The sequence below is a fragment of the Montipora foliosa genome, chromosome 2, assembly GCF_036669935.1.
Source record: "Montipora foliosa isolate CH-2021 chromosome 2, ASM3666993v2, whole genome shotgun sequence".
Classification (NCBI taxonomy): domain Eukaryota; kingdom Metazoa; phylum Cnidaria; class Anthozoa; order Scleractinia; family Acroporidae; genus Montipora; species Montipora foliosa.
This window is the reverse complement of record NC_090870.1, coordinates 11,132,871-11,151,895: the sequence shown is the minus strand read 5'-3', so window position 1 is coordinate 11,151,895 and position 19,025 is coordinate 11,132,871. Positions and strand designations below refer to the sequence as shown.

The 19,025-nt window shown below is 37.7% G+C and overlaps 1 protein-coding gene across 2 annotated transcripts in view; it reads left to right on the top strand.

Moving 5' to 3' along the window:
* The window catches only part of LOC137992413 (cotranscriptional regulator ARB2A homolog), a 19,423-nt gene extending 747 nt beyond the window's left edge, over positions 1 to 18,676 (top strand). For both annotated transcript variants that reach the window (XM_068837748.1, XM_068837747.1), the window contains exons 3-12: positions 1,914 to 1,994; positions 3,286 to 3,386; positions 4,886 to 4,951; positions 6,991 to 7,115; positions 9,276 to 9,339; positions 10,504 to 10,578; positions 12,181 to 12,300; positions 13,707 to 13,820; positions 15,034 to 15,124; positions 15,927 to 18,676. In XM_068837748.1, the coding sequence (XP_068693849.1) occupies positions 1,914 to 1,994; positions 3,286 to 3,386; positions 4,886 to 4,951; positions 6,991 to 7,115; positions 9,276 to 9,339; positions 10,504 to 10,578; positions 12,181 to 12,300; positions 13,707 to 13,820; positions 15,034 to 15,124; positions 15,927 to 16,297 (1,208 nt within the window). In that variant the 3' untranslated portion in view covers positions 16,298 to 18,676. The remainder of the gene's footprint in view (positions 1 to 1,913; positions 1,995 to 3,285; positions 3,387 to 4,885; positions 4,952 to 6,990; positions 7,116 to 9,275; positions 9,340 to 10,503; positions 10,579 to 12,180; positions 12,301 to 13,706; positions 13,821 to 15,033; positions 15,125 to 15,926) is intronic.
* The last annotated feature ends 349 nt before the right edge of the window (positions 18,677 to 19,025 follow it).

The following is a 19,025-nucleotide window of genomic DNA, read 5'->3' as shown; positions in this document are numbered from 1 at the left end:
CCAGAAGTCAGGCTTTTTAACAGGTGCTGGAGGGCGTTACTAAACACAGGAACGGAACGGAATATACCGGAATAAACTGGAATATGCCGGAATGAGACGGAATGAACAAGAATGGTACCGGAATATACCGAAACGAGCCGGAATGACATCGGAATGACACACAAATGAAGCAGAATATACCGGAATATGCCGGAACAAGGTGAAATGACTCTGGAATAAAACCGAATGACACGGGAATGAGACGGAATAAAAAAGAATGGTACCGAAATACATTTGTATACCGGAACAAGGCGGAATGACAACAGAATAAGGCAGAATAAACCAGAAGGACACCAAAATCAAGCTGATTAGCGTGGACTGCAATGACAAGGAACAAAAGGTAACTTTTTATCATTCTAGCCTGTGAATGAATAAGTGTTGCAGAATAGAGAGACTGACAGAAAACAGAAACAGTTTACATTAAAGGGGAAGTAACAAGGCTTTGAACGACGATGGATCGATCGACCTTTTTTCTGTGCTTCTGACTTCTTTCTTCAAACAAGGAAACACTGCATTCAGGTTCGATGGCATTATTGCCAACAATCGGGAAGAGAAAAAGAGTCTTCAGGCCGTTTGAACGAATCTATTTCCAAATATCTCCATCACGTGTGGGTTGTGGGAAGCAAGCAAGCAGCAACGGTAATTAGTTTGTGGTTCACTGAACTTGATTGTGATTGGTCAATACACAACTGACCTGTCAGAATGAAATAAAAATGTTCACGGGTTTTCTGACTTGCACAGTGAAAGCCGCCTCCGACCTACAAAAGGAAAAAACACATGCAATTCCCTTAGGGAATCACGTGACACAACAAAAGCTGACTGAAACAACGGAAAATCGGTCGGCGCTAACTAAAACACAAAATTTTGGCACTTTCAGGTTCATTCGGTATATTCCGCTTTATTTGGGTGTCATTCCGCCTCATTCCGGTTTGTTTCGGTATATTCTGGTACCATTCTTGTTCATTTTGTTTCATTCCGGTGTTATTTCGCCTCATTCCGGCATATTCCGGTTTATTCCGGTATATTCCGTTCCATTCTGTTCCGTTCCTGTGTTTAGTAACGCCGGGTGCTGGATACTTCAGTAAGATAAGGACTTTTGGGCATTTCCTGGACTTACGATATACCAAGAGTCTATATAGGTAACAAAAACGTAAATGCAGCCAGCATTAATGAAGCAATACTGGTGATAAATGCAAAGGAATTGAATATGAGATCTTTTGGTTTTGGTGTGGATCTTGAGGCAATGTGGATAGCTGCACGAAAAGTTAATGGGGATTTTGCTGGCTCTAAGTATTTCTGATAAAGTTCAGGGAGAAGGGTTGGCGCATTGGTGAAAGCACTAGCTCTCCTCTAGATAGTGTTGCTCATAATAACATTGATTTCTGAACAGTGGACACTACATGCAGGTTGAGTTTGTTGGTTCTCTACTCTGCTGTGAGAAGTTTTTCTCTGGGTACTTAGGTTTTCCACAGTAATTTATTGGCAAAGCACTTGTGTCCAGCGAAATATTATTTTTATTTTTGAGCGAGATCTGAACTCCTATATAGGCGTATCATGCAAGTGGTTTGAGAGGTTTTTTTTGCCCAAGATGCTTCAGTTACTGATGCTCACCACAGAGTTAGAGCATCCATACTAGATCATAGAGGGTTGTGGGTTAATCTTTCATGTAAATTTATATTTGTTGATAATATTGGTTTGGTTTGTTTTCTCTTGAGTTTTGAAGCTTCCTCTTCAATATCATTATCATCTTGCATTACCTTGGTCACATTTATTATCATACCTAAAACGTTATGTACTTTACAATGCAGTTTTCCTACTCTGTTAAAATAAATTTGCTGATCTCATGGACAGTGCAACATTTTGCATCTTTGCAGGTTTGGGTTTGAAATCAGGAATGGAGGAAGAAGTGGCTTTTCCCGAAACATTGGAGGAATTTGGATATCACTTTAATGCAGGTTTGCACTATTGATCAATAAAGCCTGGTTTTCACAAGCGACCTTTATGTAAACACAAGCAATTTGCACAAACTCAGAAGCATCTTGCTCATTAATGCCTTGTTCTTCTTTGAACAAAAGACACTAAATTGATGAGCAAGCTGCTTCTGAGGCACTAAATTCTTTGATAAAAAAATTATTATGCATCTGTTTATGTTACTTGTGCTTTTGCGTACTGTACATGCACATCGCTTGTAAAAATCAGGCCTTAAAGCTACGTGTACAGTGAAATGTAATAATTAAGGCAAGTTGTCTCTGGGTCTTTCATCTCCCCACCCCAGAGGGTTTGATTGAGGAATCAAATGCTCCCTATGATAGAGAGTTCAAAGATCATAGGTGCAAATTTAGGCTATTAACCTCCTACCAGTGCTCATCCTTTTTGTTTGAAGGGAGCATCCTTTGACATCTGGCTGCCTTTAAGGGTTCACCTCAAGCTCCTCCTCTTTCAAAGGTTTCCTTGTGTATATATTTGCATCCAATTGATCTCTCACATGCTAGCATCAATTGTTCCTCTATGACCCTGTCGGTTTTGGTAATTACCGGTAACAACTGAGCTGCAAAGTGGAGGTTGGGTGTGCCTCAGAAACATCCAGGCGCAAGTCGTCCGAAGGGGTGGATAGCGCTATCCACTGGATAATTCAATGTACATGTAATGGTCTTGCTAGTGTTTATTTGCTGGGTAGTGATTTTACCCACTGGATAGCTTTATCTACCTTTTGAACAACTGAGGCCAGGAGCTTCTACTATTGGCAGCCAGCTCCGCGATGGAGACTGTTCCCATGGTTCCCTCCCCCCCCCCCCCCCCCTCCCTCCCACTCTCCCGCATGGAAGAGGAACAGGCACTCGTCACACTGATAAAATCAGTACAAAAGGGTAGGGTAGGGTGGGGAAAGGGTCATAACTAGGCCCAAAGCACAAGATGCCAACGCTTGAAAAAGATTCCTCAACCTGCTCAAAGGTGCGCTTCCACACTACACATCATGAAACCCCAAGGACACATGGGATCCAGTTACATGTTGCATAATTACTAAATTCTGTTAAATTGCATTTAACTGCATGTATTGGGTTTGTAAATATGATAATAATATTGATGCTGACTACGTACTTTTTGTACTGTCAGTGATGATATATACAATGCATATTAAGCTTAACAACGGTAGATTTCACCAGATTCCCAAATAACCCTATTAGGTTCAAGATAATGAGCTTAATGTTCTGTAATATAGACTGTTGGTTTATTGGTTCTATGCAGGTGGTCAGATGAGACACAAAGAAACTGGTGAACCTTTCAAATTTGAAGTAAAGGAAGGTGATAGAGCATATAATCAGAGGCATTATGAAGCCCTTGGAGAGGTGGGATGTAACACGTTTGGTATTGTCATAATAAGTCATTATTATTATTATTATTATTATTATTATTATTATTGTTATTGTTAGACATTCCTCTATTATGTAGGTGTGCTGCTGACTGGCATAAAAGCATGTAGAAGGTTATTCAGGTTTCATGGTTACATGGTTTCTTGGGTTTTGTGGGTTTTATGGCTCTCTCGTTTCTTGGGTTTCATGGTTTCATTTGTTTTGTGGGTTTCATGGTTTCACTGGTTTCTTGGGTTTAGTTTGTTTTGTGGGTTTCATAGTTTCATTGGTTTTGTGGTTTCACTGGTCACTTGGGTTTCATTGGCTTCTTTGGTTTTATGAGCTTCATGGTTTCACTGGTTTCTTGGGTTTCGTTGGGGTAGTGGGTTTCTTGGTTTCACCAGCATAATTAACATAGAGGCCTGTCTAATTAGAATTAATCACAGGTGGCTCAAGCTCAAGTTGAGACTGTGACAAGAGTGGTGTTGTGTTATAACCAACTTGATGTAATTATAAGGATTTGTATGGGAAACCAACCGACTTTCTTGAAATGGAAGTAATTACGAGTATCATGACAATAGAATCAACATACCCTGCAGCAGTATTGTACCAATAGTAATTATTGTTATTCTTGTCTGCCCGCTTCTTAAGTGCATTTGATGCGATTTTGGCAAGTCATTGTCCCATGTTTCTACAGCTAAGAAAAACTTAACTGGACTTACTTTCTTAGCGATGAATGGGTTAAGTTTTGTAAGGAAAAAAGCTGCAATCCACATTTATCTGTATGTTTATTGTTATTGATATAGATGTTGTATTTTTTCTTGTTGCTGGTCTCCTCTCTTTTTACCAATAAGGTCAAGTTCTTTTGAGGAAACAGGGGTGTTAGGGTTAGGGTTAGGGTTAGAGGTGGTGCAGTGGTGAGAGCACTCGCCTCCCACCATTGTGACTGGGGTTCAATTCCCAGACTCAGCGTCCTATGTTGGTTGAGTGTGTTGGTTCTCTTCTTTGCTTTGAGAGGTTTTTTTCCGTGTCCTCCGGTTTTCCCCTCTCCACAAAAACCAATTGATTTGATTTGATTTGAGTTAATTTTGTTAGTGTCCCCAATTAGTGCTCTAAATCCAGTTTTTTTAAATATTTATTTGTTATTACTACCAGTGAGTATCAATATTGCATTCCATGAAAAAATAGGAAGTAGAATCTTGAGCATCATGCAGGGGAACAAAAGCAAAATGCTACTTTGAAATATTTCCCTTGAAGTAAAATTATGCATTATCATAAATATCGATCGTTGTCTTCGTCATTGGCCTCAACCTTATCAGCAGCTGGATCATCTTCTGTGTTATTGTTATCATCATCAATTATCTGTCAGTGCTTAATTATCAGTCATCATTACCATAACAATATAATATTATTGTTATTGTTATTATTACTATTTTCTTCCTTGGCTGTGATTGCTGCTGATCATTTATTGTGACTCTGCATCCAATTTCTTCAAGGTAATTACAGAGTATGTCTACAAACTATTAGAGGAGGAAGTTAAGCTGGAGAAACATTTTGTTCCAGTAAGTCAAAATTAATATATTATATGTTATGGTTCCATTTTTTATTTGGTGCAAAATTTTTCAATGTGGTTCAATTTTGACTTTTTTCAAATTATGATAATGGATATTAGAAGAAAGAAAAATCAAAATTTAACTGGTTTGACAAATTTTAAACCAAGAAAGAATTTGAATCACAACATATACATGTACTGTCTAGCATGACCACTCAACAAATGTTTCGCACAATTTAATAACAATAATGATAATAACTGTTGACTTTCTGTGAAGAGAAGAACCTGCAGGGAGATGGTATTCAAACTCTGTAGGCATAAACAACTGCTTAGCCTTAGCACCAAACCTGTGGCTTAGAGACAGTGTCTTGTGGAGGCTTAGGGTGGCTCCAATGACTGCGGAAGCCTGCACTTCTCCCAACAAATCTAGAACCCCAAGATTTTTGAAAAAACCCTCAAACTGACCAGACACCACACCCAAACAAGCAATCGCCAATCCCACAATCTTCGTCAACAACTTATGCATCTTCCTGATTCCCTTTGCCAGAAACTCTAGTACTTGGTGATTTCCTCATCTTCTTTAGTCACCACGTTCTTATCTCAAGGCACTGAGAAATCAACAAACACCAACTCCTGGCCTCAGTTGTTCGAAGGCTGTCCAGTGGATAAATCATTTGGTTTTGCTAGTGATTATCCGCTGGATAGTGATTTATCTGCTGGATAGTGTTAACCACCTTTTGAACTTGTAACCGAGGCCTGAGCTGCTCAATCCACCTCAGTATGGCTGGACAAAGCTCCCAGTACACCTTCAACCCATCTGATTTAATTCCTCCTTGGACTGATACTCCCTCTGAGCCAAACCAGTACAACCACTTGCCACATGCTCAACTGACTCCACCTCCTTGCCACTGTGCGTCTCTCTACACTTTGGATGTACATTTTCCTTCTCAATTGTGGCCCGAAAAAACCTCTTTCGCAAAGCCTGCTCCTGAGCAGCAAAAGTAATAATAGCCCTCTATAATCTTTCGCAAATACGCATCTCTAAGCCACAACATCTCATCAGCCACTTCACTGATATCCCTCATAAACATCCCATGCAACCTCTCCTCCCAAAATGTCTCCTTCCTTGCTTTCTCCAGCCGTTTCTTGTTCTTTATTTCTCCTACCTTCCACCTTAGAACTGATTCAAAAGTCAGACTTATTTTATCCAATCTAAAGTTGCCGTTATTGTGATCCAGTAGATCTGAGACGGCAACAATCTCCACTCTTTCCTTCTTGATATTCTTAAGAAGCATGATGACTATATTTGATATTTCCCAAATTACCCTTTCTCTAAAAATGTACAAATAGAACTTGAGGTCTTCATTCAAACTTGTAATAATTATTATGCTAATGATTTAAGTTGACACAAATCTGTGCAAGTAATTATGTACATGTAAGTCTCCTTTTGTAAATTTAGTAATTACTTATTATTTTCATTGTAATCTTTTGGTGTGACTGTTCCGCCCAGATTAGCAAATGCTATTTGTGGACCAGTCCTTTTGTGTTGTATATTGTCAAATTATTATTCTTTAAATAAAGTTGAATTTGAAGTTCTAGTCTGTAGTTTTCATCCATATTCAATGAAAACTTGCCGGAGTCTGACCAGTGCAGATGTGATTACAAACAAAGCAGCTCATTGTCCTCAGTTAGATTATTTTAAGACTCTGAGTATAATGGTGTGGCCAGGGTTTGAGCCCTCAGCCACTCATACAGAGTGCGCAATTGAGTCCAGTGCTTTTCCAACAAAGACATGTGCCATTATTTTACTTATGAACACATGCCTCAGGGCTGATTTTTACCCATGGTCCAAGCATAAGCTTGAGCAACGTACACAAAGTTGGTATTGTTCACATTATTACCCCTTGATTAGACAAAAGATACTAATAAATTACTTACTAACGACAAATTAATATAAATTATCTGCATCTGTTGTTTTTGTAATTGCTTGCATCACTAGTGGAAACAAATCTTTAAAGTGGCTTATTAAGTTCTATTTTTTTGTTTTAGGTTGATGCAAAAGAAGATGAAGCAAGGAGTTTTATTTTCATGAGCAAGTGTGCCATGACATCTGACAAGCTTATGATTCTTATTCATGGCAGTGGTGTGGTTAGAGCAGGGCAATGGGCCAGACGGTGAGTGGTTCATATTGAAAGGGGAAAAGAGATGAATAAATAGGGACTGAGGCTTCTATGGACATACCCTGCGCGCATTTGGTTTCTCCTACGCTTCCCAAGAGAGAAACCACTGCGAGCACCCGTTAGCAACCAAGCTCATTCTAGTGAGCTGCCGTCCAGCGCCAAGGACAAATAAGTACATGTGTGTTCAGCTATGCAACTGCTGCGTTAGGGTGAGCCTGCTGTCTGGTGATTCCATATTTTTCCTGCAAAATAAGACAAAGTGATGTCAAATGCATCATGTTGGGTGTGATGTACTTCGCACCTGCTCGATAGAAAATCAAATGGTTGCTCACAGTGGTTTCTCTTTTGGGAAGCGTAGGAGAAACCAACTGCTTGCAGGGTACCATGGACAGCGCATGGGTTTGCAGCGTTCTCAAATGTAGTTAACCTTCTGCTGGCAGGTCTGCTTTTAATAAAGGGATGGATGTAGAGGTTGTTTATCCATTAACTCCTGAACTTGTCCTTACAGTAGGGTCATCTAGAGGCCATTCTGATACCGGTCTATATCGGCTCCAAGGTCATGCGACTTTCTTGACCTTTTATTTTTTCAAACGATTATCAATATACGGTATTGAAGGGTGAAAGGGTAATCGAACATGCTCCAGAGAGCACTTGGTAGCCCTTTAGGTCAACTTCTCAGTCATATTCATGGACCTTCATGCAAACAAGCTCTCCTGGTAGTAAAAGAAAACTGATTTACGGGTATCAACAGTATCGACACGTAGGCATGTGCATTGACAAGCGTACGTTTTGATGTGCTTATTTTGTGGAAAATTGTTTAGGTATAAAAGTATTACGTCAAGAGTAGACATTAAAATTGTGTAGCTAAAAATAATTGTTGCTTTGACAGTGTTTCGTCAACTTTTCTTGCATTGATGCGGTGATCGTTAATTTTTTTTGTATCGTCCAGGGACCCCCCATGTTCCCCTCCTTGCCATATTGACTGAGCGACAGTGAGGTCAATACAGATAGGCCAAGGTCTGAGATTTTGCTGTAACGACTGAACGGTAGAGGTTATTAATGAACCCTTTCACTCCTGAGCTGGCCTGAACTGGCCAGTATTTTACTCTGTCTAACGCCGGAGTATTTTAGTCTAATGCCAGGGTACCGGTATTTTACTCTATCTAACGCCAGGCGATTTTACTCATCAATGGGAACCAATGGCAATCAATGGGCAGACAGTGGGTTAAGTTGTTTATTATTGTAATGACTAGCAGAATGGTCCAAAGGAAGAAAAAACTAATTTGCATAATCCATAGTCGGCCCATGAGCATTACGGGAGAATAATGTCCTAGCATTTAGCTACTCTTAGCCGATCAGAGGGCGCGTTATATCGACCAGAAACACTAGCCATAGTTTTAATAAAATTCCTTTACCGGTAGTTATTTTTCACCTCCTATATTTCAAACACAGTCATCTTTTGCAATAATTTTGGACAACCCTGAATTAGCCTGGTTGGGGTTTGTAACTTTAATGTTTGCATCTCATTTTCATTCTTTTGAAGGTGTTTGAAAGGATTTATCCCTGGTAAAAACCCTATGTAGGATCCTGAAGGATCCTGTGAGATCCTGTAGGATCTAGTAGGATCTTGAATAGGATTCGGATCCTGTTTGGGATCCTAATCAGGATCTGGATAAGATCCTGATCAAATCCTGTAAAAGATCCTGATATCCTTTATAGGATCTTGAAAAAATCTTACAGGATCTTGATAGGATCCTGGTGAAATTCTATAGGATTCCAAGACTCATTTTCAGTCTTTTGAGAGTATTAATTTTGAAAGGCTTTATTATGTTATGCCCATTTCTGAAAGATACCAGGATGTCATACTTGGCAACTTCCAAATAATGGATCTCCTCAGCAAATTCAAAAACATCAGATATAATGTATCTGTTAATCAAGAGGGGTTTCAACTTGGTATTTACCACTTCGTCAGGGCTTAGTTGTAGGTCCTGATAGATGATGTTTTTTGTGTCTAGAAAGACTATGCAGGTGGGCTAGTCTCCTTCTTAAATCGTTAATTTGGAGAAGTTGACTACTCCATCTGCCTGAAAGGTTTGAGTCTATCCCATTTATGGATATTGTTCTATTTACTGTTTTTTTCATTTTCCTGTCAAGGTTGATTATCAATGATGACTTAAATTGTGGAACTATGTTGCCCTACATCAAGCGAGCTGAGAAGGTCAGGTTTTTCAGTAGATAATTTTTACATTTTTACTTAATCTTTATCTGTTGACTTATTTGTATTTTGTACAAATTTTAGTGTAACACACTGGAATTTTGAACATTCTGGTGCACAAAGTAGAAGTCATTTTTGAGTTGGCCTGAGTATTTCCTGTATGATGTTCTTACATAATACACAAATATCATTTTATCCACTGAATTTTTCATTTTGCTCTTGTTGTAAAGCAACAAATACTTGCCTCCCTGCAATGCCTTTGTATGCCCTTTTTTCTGTAAAGGAATGTGTGCTGTTTAAATCTTGAAACCCTGTAGTGTACTTACTGACATACAGGTATTCAATTCAAGAAAAGTTTTCTTTATCATTGACTTGACATCTTATACAGAGTTCCTTCATTAACTTTAACTTTTTGAGCTTCTCAATAAAAATTACCTGAGTGTGGACATAAACTTATTAATAATAAGTTCACAATATTTTTGTGTCTGTATTGTATCAAATTTACAATCGTGAGGCAAAACCAGGAGTTTGAAAATCTCATACATCAGTGCTGCTCATACTGTAGATGTTACTTATATGGTTTACCTCTGAAGGAAAGAAATGTTTTATTTGCACTTATCTGCACAATTTATTATAAGGAATTAAAATTTCAGGCAACCTCAACAGTGGCTTCCAAAGAAATCAAATCAGTGGCTTCAAAATTGAACCGAAATCAAGTCAAGGTGGCTTCCCACTGAAGCTGCTTGAATTTTCCAGGTGTCTCTTTGAGACAATTGCTTAAATTGTCCTGATAAGTGCAAACGTCACTTTCAATCTTACGGTTTACCTCTGCTTACTCATAACACAAGTGTTGCTGTTGGCCTACTGGTAGAGCATCTGGTAATGTCTTTGTGGGGGATAAATGGTTGACACAACCTAGCAGGACTAATCCTCACAATCTTTAATTTAATAAGTGAGAAGAAATTGTTGCTTAAATTTGTAATGATGTTTACAAATAATGGAACTTTTTACATTCAATAAGGATGATCCAATGCTCAGCTAAGTGAGCCACTGGTGTGAAAAGAAGGAAATCTTTTTTTTTATGAGTGCTTTCTCAGTGCTAAATGATAATCATAGATTTTTTAGAAAAAACTTTAAGAATGACCAGTGTTTTCTCTTAAAATACAGGATGGTTTTGGAGTACTTATAACAAATGGAAATGAAAACTTTGGGTGGGATGAAAAGAAAAGAATACCTATCAGAGTGAGTTTTGATGGTGGGGCGTTTTGATCAGTCAAGTGAACAACATAGAAAAGCATTCAGAACATTTCATAGTTGTCAAGATCAACTGCAGTGAACATGGTTTTTCACAATTATTTTTGAAAGCATTATGGTAATAAAATATTAATTACCCCATGGACACCTCAAACCCCCTTGGACGCTCCTAGTGGATGAGTAAAAACATCTGGCCCCAGTTGTTCAAAAGGTGGATAGCGCTATCGGGCGGATCGATAAGTCACTATCCAGTGAATAAGTAATAGCGAAATCAATCGCGCTATCCAATGGATAGTGTTATCCACCTTTTGAACAACTGGGGCCTGGCGTTAGACAGAGTAAAATCTGTTAAGTCTCACTCCCAGGGATCAATGGGTTAAAAATCAATAACTTTTTATTACTCTTTTGCACTTCACACTTTTAACCTTCCATTGGCAAAATTAATAACCAAATTAAATAACATTAACCTGGTTATTGCCTCCTGGGAGTGGGACGTAATTAACCAATTCACTCCTGTGGGGTTCCCCATTGACGAGTAAAATTGTCTGGCATTAGACAGAGTAAAATCTATAAGTCTCAGTGGCACTTACAGGAGTGAAAGGGTTAAGGTGGCTCAAACCAGTTTTAAAAATTTGGAGGGAATGTGTTATTAGAAAGATTAACTCTACTTGTAACACTGTTTCACTTAATGGCAATGTTGTAGTACCAATAATTGCTTAACGAGATGCACATATTAATATGACATAATATATTACCATGGCAACAAAAGAACCATCCAAAAATGCCCTATGCCCTACGCCCTCTGCAAAGTTTTAAAAAATTCCCTGGAGCGGATTCAGAGCCACCTTAAAACTTTTTTTGAAACTGTGTAGATGGCTATAAATCTGCTCCAGAGAATTTTTTTAAACTGTGCAAAATTTTTATCCTAGCCTGCTAATCATTCTCTTTCAATAAAAAATGGGGGGTCACCGCATTCGCTTCTGAGATTCATGCATTTAAAGACAACATATAGGCTGTTTTTAGATGGCTCTTTTGTTGCCATGGTAACCTATTACGTCACATTAACGAGTGCATCTTGTTAAGCATCTATTGGTGTTTCATATGGCATCATAACATTACGATTGAGTAAAAGACCAGATGATTTTAATATTGTCAAGTCGGAGCATCCTACGGCACCTGAGCAGTGTCTGAATTGGTTAAAGGTACAATTCTAGCTTTCTCATTGGTTCACTGGGTCAGTCGCTTATCAGCCATTATACCTGCATTTGACCTTATATGAAAATGAATGTGGCAAATGTCGCTCAGCACAAAAGTTTTGGCGCCCAGAATTCATGTCACTTTCAGGTCGTTTCTTCAATTTAAATAAAATTTAGCAAAACCGAAGGTTGAGAATTTAATAAAACAAATATTCCATTCGCCCTTGTTGTATACGAGATTGGTAATAGCTAAATTGGCGCTATGTGCCATGTTGGCTATTTACCATCTCGTATCCAACACGGGCTCATGGAATAATATTGTTAATTATTCGTAGTGCTCTCATACCAACGATTTATTTAGTTTGTAGGTTTAAGTCTGATTTCTTTCTTTAAGGGGAGTGAATCTCCAGAGAAGCATTTCAGATATGTTTGGGAGAACTTCATTTCTCAAGCTGCAGCTGAAAAAATAGTTGTTGTGGCCCATAGCTATGGAGGAATTGTCATTGTGAATGGGGTGAGTGACACTTCGTGTTTGCAAAATTTATACTGTCTATTAATTTACGAACGTCTGGTTGCTTTGAGTACACATGGATATTATTAAGTCTCATTAAATATTCAAAAGGAGAAATTTGTCTACATGACTGTGAAATCCATTGAACATTAATATAAGAAAAAAACAGCTGCACGATTTTCATTTCTTGTTTTGTTTAGGTAGTGGTGTAGTTTTATGTAAAAACTTGCAGCAGTGTTTTATTGGTTTAGACCCAGTAAAACATGCGCTGTGAGTTTTTTGAACAGCTTGAAAAACGTTCAAAGAGCGTGTCCCTGGAGTCTGAACAAAGGTTGAAATTGTGAGAGGAGAACATTAGCATACAAAAAAACAAGCTATGCCTTATTAGTATGCTTTATATAGAGAATTCTAGTGAGGATTGTTTTAGCAGTTAAAGCTCGTGCAGGTGAATTGAATTGTTAATGAGTTTAAAAAAATGTACTTGATTATACTTTATTGATTGCATAAAAGATAACTGGCTTTTCTGTACAGTGGTATTGTTCTGTTGTTGCTATTACTTGTATATTAATTTTTGAAAACGTCTTAAATTTGTTCCAAGATTTCAAGTGATAATAATAATAATAATAATAATAATAATAATAATAATAATAATAATAATAATTTTCTGTTGTAAGAATGACATTGCCATTATTATGTTAATGCTGTAGCTCTTGTGGATGTTATACTGAGATTACACCAAGGGAGCAAGCCACATCCAATGGCCAAAGGTCCCTGGAGTCTTTCTTTCTCAGATCTCAGATAGAATCTGGTTTTCATTAGTTCTGGGCAACAACCAGTTGTCTAAGGAAACCAAGAAGCATCCTTCATTGTACATTCCTTTCCTGCCTTCATTTCCAGCACTTTTCTAAGAATTCTTGCCGATCCCAACAGTACAGATCTCTGAATCAGTTCAATGAATGTGTCTACACCTATGGTCCTCAGATTTTCTTTTAACCTCAGTGGTATTGTTCGCAATGCCCCTACCACTATGGGTATCACCTTTGTTCTTACTCCCCACATCTTTCAAACTTCTCTCGCAAGGTCTTGATATTTTTCTACTTTCTCATCTTCTTTTGCTCTCACCCTTCCATCTTCCAGGATTGCCATGTCTATAATTTGGCAGTTCTTCTCACTTTTGTCAATGATTAATAAATCTGGTCTCCTAGCCTCAATCTCATTATTACTATTATTATTATTATTATTATTATTATTATTATTATTCGAAGTGAAGCATTTATCAAAAATATGGTAAAAATTTCATTTTAGATTTTTGAATTCAACTTTTAAATCAAATTATTGTGCCTAAATGTATATTACCATTGATAAATGAAGATTTCCTTAATTATAGTATTATAATAATTATTTTCCAGCTTCAAAAGTGTAAGGGACTTTTGGACAAGGTGAAAGCTGTTGCATTCACTGACTCTGTACACAGTCTTCCACATCAGGGAGGGGACAAGACATTACTAAAATGGATGAAAAAGGTGCGATTTCTAGGAGTAACAGTGCATAAGTAAATACTGTAATCCTTTCACTCCCACCGGTGCTACTGTTGACAAGTAAAATTGTCTGACATTGGCCAAAGCAAAAAGAATTATGGTGTACTTGCTGGAAGTGAAATGGATTAATGGGGACTAAAAAAAAAGGTTATTGTTTTTGCTAAAATTAAAAAGCCGTTAACATAGACAAGTAAAATGGTTTGCCGTAAGCATAAGACAGAGGTTCTTGAGAGCAAAAGGATTTTGACAATTGGTTACTTCTTTAGATTACATATACATGTTCATGCAAAATGCTAAATACTAAATTGTAGTATTCAACCCTCATAGGACTGAGCACACAAAAGGAAAATCCTTCTTATGAGGACTCAATACGTCCTTATTGAGTGAGCGGGAGGGCCTGACGTGACAATATTTGGCCCAAGGTCAAGGCGTATTGACCGAGTGCTGTGAGATCCATGCGCCATGACCGAGGCCAAATATTTTCCCATCTGGCCCAAACTGAATTCTGTCAATTTTATGATAGTTTGTGGGCTCTTTATGAGCACTCAGAATGTCCTGGTCAAAACACACATAGAGCCCATGTTGCTGTAGATCTCCTAATCAACTCATTGAGTGTGAATGATGTTTTGGTTAAAACAAAAAGTAGAAACTCCAGTTCTGCACAAACTTGATCTGGACACAAAGCTGTTGCCATGGTAACTGTATAATAGGTGTCATCATATTCATTGGCTGATAAGCATTATTGGTGCAAAGTTTGAAGAGAACTGCCGTAATATTTCTTAGGATTTTCTAGATTTTGTGATTTGTTTTGCTCTTGGATCAATGTTTACACAAGAACTTTAATATCTCCATAACAATAGGAGATATTTAAAAAATGAGAATGTACCATGTTCCTTTTAATTATTCAAACATCTTTCAATTAGGCCTTTAAGCAAAAGGTAGTAGTGTGACTCTCTCACACTTTTGGATCTTTCCTTTAAGATTTTCCATTGTTTACAAATCACTAAATCAGATTACATACTTCATTGTAAGATCAACGCAAACAGAAAGATGTTTCAGGGTTAGGGTTAGTTATTATCTAATGTTGTCCTAAATACATGTAGTTGTTAATTCTGAATTCCTGCAAAGCTGTCAAATTCTGCAATGTGCTGTAGCCTTGTTTTTCTCAAATTGTTGTTTCCTTTTACTGCATTTGTAGAATTCACGCAACTGGATTTCGTCGGATCGTCCTCTGGATTCTCCTGTGGAATCTGTGTTTAGAGGAGCAGACTGTGATATGGTATCTGCTGGTAAGACGTTTACTCTTAATAATGTCTTTACAAGGCTGGCCCAATTACCCAATTTCCTTAAATCGTAAATATCTTAAATCACAAAAACTTGTAATTGGCTGGTGTTCATAGATGTTTAGAACACATGTTTCAAACAAACCAAACTTATTTTAAAACTTTGTTCCTGTTTTTTGTCCAAAAAAATTGCCCCAAAAAATCCACATGCAATCAAAAATGAGCGTGCAGTACAAAACACTTCACGCAATCTCAATATCAGCCAATCACTATTGGGCATAACAAAAAATGGAAAAGGGGGCTATAACACAAGCTTAAGACCTGGAATAATTATTGTTACTGCAGAGTGGAATAATTTTAACTGCTGAAAAGAGTAGAAACCCTAATTAACTTTAATATACTGTGTGACAGTGCACACTGAGAGTTTATTTTTGTGGGTTGGTGATTTTTCATGCTTTGCTGGAAATTCAGAATGGTGCTTTTAAACAGAAGTGACTTTTCATTTACTTGAGTGCATTCAATCAATATGAACCGTTGGTTTTAAATGAAAACAAAGAAAACTAATAGTTTTGTTGCCTTTCTTCTGAACGAAATGCACACTTAAAGAGAAGGCTATTTCTATGAGTGACTTTACTTACAGAATTTTGCAGTGAAGTAGACTTATTTTAAATTGGTAATTTTTTTGCAGGATTTTTTTTTTGCACACCACAGAAACAATAATATTGCGACCGCAAACATTAGAAATGGCAAAAATGTAGTGGACGATCATCTTTCTCAGGGTGATTGTGTTCTGTTTCTTCATTGTTAGGTACAGAAAGACACGAGCTGACTTCGCACTTTGCATTTGATTCGGTTTTCAAGTTCTTTGATGAGAGGCTCAATGCACAAAATGAGCCAGATATCTCAGACAACCAAGAGGAGGCATCAAAAACCCAGGCAGATGAGGCATCAAAACCCCAGACAGATGAGGCATCAAAAACCCAGACAGATGAGGCATCAAAACCCCAGACAGATGAGGCATCAAAAACCCAGGCAGATGAGGCATCAAAAACCCAGACAGATGAGGAGAAAAGTACAGAGCAACCAACCTCTGAACAAAATGGTGCCTCAGAGAATAAGCCAGAGCCTACTCAGGGCCAAGACGAAAGTGAACCGATGGAAATTGACAGTAGTCTTTAGTGACTGAAACAGAGAGAGAGAAATATTGAGACCCCTATCCTTAGTTATTCAAAAGGTTAATAGCCCTATCCACCTGATGAAGCACGGGCCACTGGATTAGTGCTAATGCTCCCCATTTGAAAAATCACTAACCTCCAGACAAGTTCTTCCAAAACCAATAATAATTATTGAGATATCCACCAATGCTTGTGATTTATCTGGTGGAATACTTAAACCAACCTTGTAATGACTGGGGCCCGTTGATAAAATCTTTGTTTTATCAGAAGCAAATGACATTGAAGCGTGTTTACAACTTGCAACTCTTTTCCTTGGAACAAAGCTGGAGATTTTTGGACAACAATAATTATTACTTTATGCCCAAATATGGACCAAAATAAGATCAAAGCTGCACGTGTGAGAAAATGTATGAACTGTTTTACATTTATACTAAAAACCCCAGCTCTGAACCAGAGGTTAATGCTTCTGGTTTTATCAGAATCTCAAGCGTTTTACTCTGGTTCAGAGTATGGTTTTTTTTTAGTTTAGAAATTCCCTTATTTGGATGTAACGTAGCTCGTGCATTTTCCCGCACGTGCAACTTTGATCTTGTTTTTGTGCATATTTGGGCATAAAATTGGTGTCCTAAAATCCTCAGCTTTGTTGCAAGGAAACGAGTTACAAGGTACACGCTTCAAGGTGATGTGCTTCTGGCTTTATCTAATGCTTGGGTATATGATTCAGTGTCTGAAGTCTACCTTAATTAAAGGTGGCGAAATACGAGATACAAAAAACCCTAAACTTGGCGCGCAACATTGTTTCGTTGCAAGTTTGGGTCGATGTCTCCCGTTTTTCACCTTGCATGATCAACTTGTCGCTCAACAAGAACATTTGTTGCGGGTTGAAGAAAGTTGTTGCAAAAAGTAGAGAGTGGGTCTACTCTGAGCAACAAATTTTGGCTTTTTTGTTTGTTTGTCATCGAGCTCACAGCTTGTCCCGCAACAAATGTGCTCGTGTACTAGCAAATCAACCAATCAGCGCCCTGCATTTCTTCAACCCGCAACAAATGTTTTTGTTGCGGGTCAAGTTAATCACGCAAGGTGAAAAACACAAAACATCAACCAAAACTTGCAACGAAACAATGTTGGGTGACAAGTTGAGGGTTTTTGTATCTTGTCTTTCGCCACCTTAAGTGAAGCATCAGCAATTTTTTAATTGAGGCCATACCTAGGTTTTCTGTATTTGGCCTGTTTATCAACAGAATCCTTTGCTCTTGTTAAAGCAACAGGATAGCCCTTATTTATTTTCCTTTTCCCAGTTGTTTGAAGGGTGGATAACTTTGTCGACTGAATATAAGTGCTATATGCCATGAATAACTAATAATAATGTTAACTTAGTTGTTCAGTAAAAACCCAGTAGCACGTAAAAGAACCTAAAATTTAAGAACCTGTTAGAATAAAATTTTCAATAGTTTCTTCTTTTACAAAAATGAAGGCACAGATGAAAATACAGAAAAAAAATTAGTCTAGCTTTCAGTCAGTAAGATTCAAAGAATGAACTGAAATGCATGCTAGTATTTTGGAAACTGATAAATTTACTGTATGGTTATCATCTAAACTGTATTCTACATAATTATTTAATACAGCATTTTATTACACATAACATGAGAATTTTATTCCATAAAGCTCATTTGTACAAATCTATACGCTTTATTTTCATATGTGAAAAAGGCCTATACAGCCAATCAGAATGGGGTACAACTATTTCACATGTGGAAGTATAACCAATCAACGATAGCGTAAAGGCGTTTCCATGCCAATTACTCGTGCATCTCGTGCAAATCGTGCAAATCGTACTTTGTTATTGAATTAAATTAAATTTGCATTTGGTTCTATTGTTAGTGAGTTTTTGTTTCTAATTCGCGTTCAGAAAACCATTTTAATGAAAATTCTCATGTTATGTGTAATAAACAGTTTACGACATAGAAAGTGCTTTGTACGGGGTTTTATTCACTCGTTGTTTGTGTCAAAAACCCTCACTCGCTCGTTCCTCGCTCGTTCGGGTTTTTGACACAAACAACTCGTGCATAAAACCCCGTACGCCGCACTTTCTATGACGTAAACTATATATACCCATTCCATATCACATATGCCCTGCAGTAGTTATCTTTGCTGATCGCTAGTGCCCCTATCAAATTAAGAACCTAAGTAAGCTAAAACCCCACTAAATACCATTTCTATAAGAAACTATTTAGGCTAAGTAGGAAGACTCTAGGTTCTTATACGCAGGTTTTCCTGTATTGGTTTTGATAGCCGATATCCACTGAAATGTTATCTATCTGTGAAATAGTCCTAGTCACCATTTGAACTCATAAACCAAATAAACGTTATCATTTTATTCTTATATGTAGTGCTGCTCATCATCATGAAGGTTAGAAATTGTGTAATCTACAGATCTTGCAGTTGATTCTTCAAAAAATTATCTTCCAAAGCACCACACGGGTACCCAATTCAATTATCACTCTGGATACTTGTCCTTGTTTGAAAAGAACTTAAAATTAATGGAGATTCCACATGATTGTACTTTTGAAGCTTGATTTCTCTACAATGCCTCAGCAATTTCCTCAACCTTGATAATTAATGTGTTCCTCGCATCGCAAAAGCTTCATACCAAAGTGAGTGGGGCCAGTTATTTAATTAAAATAACTCAAGTGAAGCCTTACTGTGAAAGAGATGTCATCAGAGAGTTGAAA